The sequence below is a fragment of the Porcisia hertigi genome, chromosome 36 (genome assembly GCF_017918235.1).
Source record: "Porcisia hertigi strain C119 chromosome 36, whole genome shotgun sequence".
Taxonomy (NCBI): domain Eukaryota; phylum Euglenozoa; class Kinetoplastea; order Trypanosomatida; family Trypanosomatidae; genus Porcisia; species Porcisia hertigi.
The window spans coordinates 95,001-101,225 of NC_090595.1; the positions used below are offsets into that span (position 1 = coordinate 95,001).

Sequence of the window (6,225 nt, forward strand, 5' to 3'; positions counted from 1 at the left end):
CGCCGAGAAGTACATACGGAATGTCTCGGTATTGAGAGGAGCGAAGCGACGACCACCACTGCCACAACATCTCCGCCGAAATGTGGTGGTGTTGAAAAAAAATCTGTGAAAAGGGAGTAGCAACAAAAAAAAACTAAGCTGAGAAAATCAAAGTAAGTCGCCGTTGGCTGCCGAAGCCACTCCGTTCTACGAGATCCAGCTGAGCTGCGGCAGGCGGGAGAGGGTGGGGATTGTTTTTCTCCAGACTGAAAATACTTTTCTGGAGTTTTTCGGCAGCTTCAGATGTGCAAGCTCAAGCGACAGCGAACTTGGGGAGGGGGGGAAGGGCAAAAGGAGGGGAAGCGCCAACAAAAGATCCAAATATCGCTCTTTTAACCAGCCTCGGTGAGCGCTTTCCTGGACGGTATGTTTCACGTCACCGCCCTGCCTCGGATTCAAGATCAAGCGCACGCCGTCGCAGTGTTGAGTTGGACAGACTAAGCAAGCGAGGGAGGAAAAGTGGGCTGGTGGGGAAGGGGGAGATATTGGCTGTGGAAGGTGGAGGTAGGGGACACTTCGCTGTCTTCCTTTTCCCTCTCATTGGTCTCACGAACGCCACCGATCCCTTCCTCGAGTGTGTGAAACGCCTTTCAGTATACGTGGGTGCAAAAATGAGAGCTTCATTATGCAAGCAGTAAAAAAACGAGTGGAGTTGAAATAAATAAAAAAACGACATGGAAATGCACATGCGAGTAAAAGTTATTCATGCGCAGTGGCGTCAATGAAGACGCTAAGAGAGGAAAAGCGGCACGATAGACCTGTGACAAGAGCGTCCGCCATTTTTGCCAAAGATCGCTGATGTGCCTTCTCTCACGCAGCAGCAGCGTGTCACTCAACATATCCGCCAGACACAGGTCCCCCCCCCCCGCAGGAGAAAAATCGGAATGCACAATTGACGGGATCGCGCGCCGTCAAGCGGAGCCGAGCGTTGCCGCCGTCGTGTGCGCCTCTTCCCTGTTCCAATCCTGTGAAGCTTCAAGTGTGGATTCCTCAACGGCGTGGGTGACAGAAATGGAGACGAATGCGCGAGCCTTTCCAGTTTTCATGCAAGTCCCACGAGATGTATGCAAGGCGACAAAATGTACATGCCGACCTCTGTCACATCTGAGTGTAGCTCACACACGTGTTTGTAATGTCAGTGGACATGGGAACGAGGCCTTGCGGTACTGACATTTATGTACGTAGAACGCAGAGAAAGAAGCGGCTACAAATGGCAATGAAAAGAGGAGAACATGGCGCCCCCCCCTTGACCGCTCAAAGAGCAGAGGACATGCGAAGATGAGAAACCTGCGCACGTACACAAACCGCAAAGGGAATGGAGAAAGATGGGCAGTGCGTTAAGCGCTGCTTTTTTTTTCACCTTTTCCAATGCTTGTTTATTGCGCTTCATACTGTGTACTCTTTCCTGTGCCAGGTCAACTAGGGAGCAGACGAAAAAAAAAAAAGCGCGTCAGATCGGCCAGCGTGGCGCAGCATCCGCGAACGAAGCCTGGAGAAGAAGGGACATCGAGCCCATAAGAGGTGCAGCCATGGGTACCGGAGAAAGGGCGAATAACAGGAAAATAGCTGGCCAAACACAGTCCAGGAAGCAGGACTGAAAGACAGGCATGCATCGCATGCAGGTCAACAGATGAAAACGTGAAGGACAAGGGAGAGGGGTTACAACCCACGCCACCTCTCTCTGAATGGATATAGAGAAACGTATGCGGATTTCTGACTCAGGTGCCCAAATCTAAACACCGTTCCAGCGACTGGGGAGGAGGGGGACGTTGTGCGGTCACCTGTCAGACACGGCAACTTCACGGTGTTGGTTGGGCAGGGGATGCCCTTGCGATACACACTGCCGTGGTGTGGCACCAAAAGACACTTGTTGGATATGAGGTTCTTTAGTTGTCAGTGGAACCATCTCCCGAGAAGGTCTTGGAGCGGGGACCAGGGCCCGCTCTGCGGGAGGCCAGACGGTCACCATCCCGCTGACAACGTCGCATAGCTTCTGGTGGTCACAGTGTTGGGCGCCTGCAACGCGGAAAAGTCGGTGCGGTGCGGCGCCTGGAATGTCGGCTGTCCGGGGCCTGAATAGGGGGGAGGGGCTCGAATTGAGTCGAGTCGAGTCGTGTGAGTAGGCACGTCGGTGCCACCCGTACCTTAAAGCGATGTTGTCAAAGCAGCTGGGGGGTATCTCACCCAGACTCGGACTGCTCGCTGGCGAGAGGCCTGGGCTACCTCGTCAGGCGTACCGCACGACAACCTGCACAGTGGCAGCGGCTGCGAGATGACTTGCAAAGGTGTGTGCGTGTAGGGGGTGGGGTGGGGTTGGGTGGGGCGTGAGAGCTGCCGATGCGGTGTAGAGATGACGGATTCGGCAATGCTGGGATGCGTGTTTACGGCTGACGCAGACAACGCGATGGGGGAGTGAGAGGCCAGGAAGTGATGCGCAGAGTTGACCTTCTCATGATGTATGCCAGAATGGTCACTTTCACACCAGGAAGGGGAACAGAGCTGTTTTTGTATTGATGTCTCGAGGGAGTGGGGACATAAGGATTGTAGAACATCAGAAGAGATGGTGGTCGTTGTGGAGAACGGATGGTCAAAGCGGAGGAAAAGAAAATGGCGAGGGAAGGACACTATGAACGCAGAGAGAGAGAGAGACAGTGCTGACCTGGTCGACGCTGCAGGAAAGCCAAGTACATAAACTGGAAAATATTCACGCAATCGGCCTTTTATCCTGGGGCGTGGGAAGAGTCAACGCACACTCTGCACACCAGGCATGATTTTCAAATGCCTTCCGTTCACATGTCCTACCTGCAGGAGCAGGAGGGCTTAGAGCTGGAAGAACCACGACTGACCAGCGAAAACCCAGACGAACACGCAAGTGAGAAGACAGAACCACCAAAACCGCGGAGCTGAGACCCGCCAAAGTGAGAACGAGCGACAGATGCGCCAGTGGTCCGTGCGCGAGAGCTCGGTGAACTAGATGTCACCGACTGCCCTCTGCGCAAATTCTTGTGCGCTCCCTCACGGAGTTGGCAAGCTCTCTATCCCCGAGCACTGGCCTCGGCGCCTCCGAGATTTGGAGCACTGCAACTTGCCAACACAGGCTCCCCTCGCTCGATTATTCAGAACCAACAGTGGGTGCCGCGGTACATCTTCCTGGTGGACTCATGGAAAAAGGGGTTTCACTGCGGGTGGCACCTTGCGCAGCCATGAGTGCTCGCCGTACTTCGCGAGTGAAATGGCATCGGGGCTGATCAGCCCACGGCAGCAATCCTCACCGCACAGGCATTGAAACGGCTTCATCGTTCCGTCGCAGAACGTAGCGTAGTCCATGCTCAAGCACTCACCAGCCGCGATATCGCGCGCCGCGATGACGTTGAGAGAGTGCGGCGCGGCGAAGGTGCAGTTCGGGTTGCATGAATGATTGATGGGACGCCACCGCTGCGGATCTTCCTCCCAGATAGCGTACAAGTGGCCGTCGGAATCCAACGGCCACGCGTACTCTGTGAAGGTTTTCTTGAGCGCAGCGTCCCAGTGCTTCTCCACGTGAGGCCGTGTTACTATCGCAAAGCTGCGGCACTCATCCTCGAATACCACGTCGCCCTTGCGAAGGGTCTTGGAAGCGCACAAATGGTATCCTTTGCGAGAGTCATCGTGCAATTTGATTTGAAATGCTGGAGCAGTGTGACACTTTTGGACATCCGCGAACATCGAGGCGATCAGCTCTGAGACAGCTCGTGTGGTCGACAGCAAATTCGACGCAGTCTCCTGCCCCATAAAGTGAAAGAGGGAAGGGTTCAACGTAATATCCTCGAAGCACCACTTGTCGGGCTCCTCTCTCGATGTGTTGAGAGTAAGAGAGGCCAAGCCGCAGTCGTGCAAGATGTACCGACTGACCGCCGCCCCACAGCGCTGAACAGCCTCCTCCGCGTGCGCAAACCAAAACGGCACTGCTGGACAGGACTCAAGAGGAATGGCGGCCGCTGCCCCCTTAACTGATCCACCCGCAACAAGCACTCGCACCGCACGCTGGCTTGAGCCGTTCACCTCCCACGCCACGATCTTTCCACGTTCATGAAAGGCGCGTGTCAAGGTCACCTCGACGTCAGCTTGCACCGCGCAGAAGTCACGGTAGAGTCCAAGCAGTCCACAAGCAGCACGAATCTGTACCGGAGCCTTGAGCCTCTGGGCGGCACGCCTCGCCGCCTCTACGGAATCTACGATCGCAAACGGTGGCAGCGGCACCTCGGCGTAGGAAAGCATCATGAGAAGCACGTCGAACGGATAGTTGAGAGTCGAAGCACGGCACCCCGTGTAGGGCAGCGATGTGTGGTGAAGCAAGAGTGTCACCAGTGTAGACGTGACGCCCCCGTTGGCTTGGCCTGACCCGTCGTCTGCGCAAAGGTTTACAACGGCGACGTACGTGGACGGAACTGCAGCGTAGATTCGCTGCACAACGCTTTGCAGCTCAGTCATGTCTTTCACAGAGAAGAAGTCACATGAGTGGGGACACGCCTGCCGAAAGGCCTCTAGCTGCTCCTCCTTTGCCGACGTATCGTGCACGACAGCCACACACTCTTTGAGAGACATCGTCTGTCCGCCAAATCCACCTGTTTTTTCAATGTGGCGTCGCAAGGCGTCGTTTTTTTCCCTGACCTTCCGTTGACGTGTGCACTAGAGAAGATGCGACGGGAGCGGGAAAACTACAGAGCGACAATAATTCAACCAAAAAAAAAGCGCCGACTGCGTGCACCGGATGGCGTTTCTCCCAGCCCACAAACTGTGGATGCAGTTGTGTATGTGTGTGTGTGTACGTGTGTGTGGTATGTATGGGTGAGCAGGTGCGGACGTCTCTCCTCTTTGGTCGATATGAATTCAATGCGTATACACACAGCAGAGATGCGCCAGAAGCGGAGAGCGGGATTAGGCAGTCAGAGAGGAAGAAACCAGTCCAAGCTAAAGCACATGCGCACAAGAGAGGGAAGCAAACGCGGAGGCGGGGGATATTTGGGGAGGGGGAGGGGGAGGGGGGACGCCAGGCATCGAGTACCAACAATAAGTCACTCTCTCACCTCTTCAATGTAAAACGGTGGTTCTTTTTCTATGATGTAATGCTCTCTCTTGTTGTTTACAGGACTGTGCGCTGCATGCGAGGCTGCTCTCCTTGACGCTTTGTTCAGGCGGCGCAAAGCGAGGAGACGGACGCGTGAGGGGTGAGAAGAGCGAAGGATCCCCCATTTGAAGGAAGCCTTGAAAGTTGAGTCGAAGAGTGCCTCATTGACCTGCGAGCCGTAGGGGATGGCGAGGTGGTGTGATGGACGATGACGGACCGAAAGAGTTAGACCGGGTGGGTAAGTGGGGAGTACAGTGCGGTGAGGTGCGGTGAGGTAAAAAAAAACACTAAGTGGACATGATTGCTGAGTGTGTGTCCGCAAGCGCGAGTGTGGTCGCCAGAAGTGCGCGTGGGTGTAAAAGAGCCAAGAAGAGAGACAGACAACTGGAAAAAAAAACGCGCCTGTGCCGCAGTGACGATGGGAAGAAGAAGAAAAGGAAGGAGTCGCCAGGGCGAGGGGGGAGGTGCCGCAGATATGAGAGAGACTCAAGATAGAGGGCTGCTCGGGGGAGGGTGCCAGCGATGAATAAGAAGGGAGAGGGGAACAGGGGGTGCAAAAAGGCATGAGAAAGGGGGTACCTCGAACAAACGTCATCCCTATTATGTCAGGATAGGCAAAAAAAAATCTTACGCGACACAGCCGGGAGAACCGTGCGCATGTTTTCAAAAGAACAGAAGGGAAAGTGTGCACCCCAGACTTTTCTGTGTGGCCCATCCTAATTTTTTTCTAAGAGGGGCCGTTGCATTGCTTTTGTCTTACCGCATCGGTTCACAGCCCTCATCAAAAATGACGGGCAACGAACACGACACACACACAGACACACAGACGCACTTCTCCCCTGCCGCTTGCTCGCACAGATGCGTGAGTATCGCGCCTACAGTCAATTTGGAGGTGCGCCTGCCCACGTGGACGTTTGTGGGGGTTCAAACAAGAGGGGTGAAATGTCGGTGATCACAAAAGAGTGAAGTAAGGAGACACAAGAGCTCCGTGCTGCTGAGAGGCCTGGTGGTAATGGTGAAGAAAAGGAAAAGACGCACGGCCGCACAACTGTAACGTCCTCACTTTCTCGAGCGACTTC

The 6,225-nt window shown here is 54.7% G+C and overlaps 2 protein-coding genes across 2 annotated transcripts in view; both read right to left on the reverse strand.

Annotated features, from left to right (window-relative positions):
• JKF63_00016 (uncharacterized protein) overlaps positions 1-70 on the reverse strand; it is a gene marked incomplete at both ends in the record, with an annotated part of 657 nt that extends 587 nt beyond the window's left edge. The window contains one exon of the mRNA XM_067896070.1: positions 1-70. This exon is cut by the window's left edge and continues 587 nt beyond it. Within this exon, the coding sequence (XP_067752227.1) occupies positions 1-70 (70 nt within the window).
• Positions 71-3,198: 3,128 nt separating this feature from the next.
• JKF63_00017 (uncharacterized protein) lies at positions 3,199-4,623 on the reverse strand (the record flags this gene model as incomplete). The annotated part of the gene is made up of 1 exon (XM_067896071.1): positions 3,199-4,623. One exon carries the CDS (start codon positions 4,621-4,623, stop codon positions 3,199-3,201), a length of 1,425 nt encoding a protein of 474 aa, XP_067752228.1.
• Positions 4,624-6,225: the final 1,602 nt, after the last annotated feature.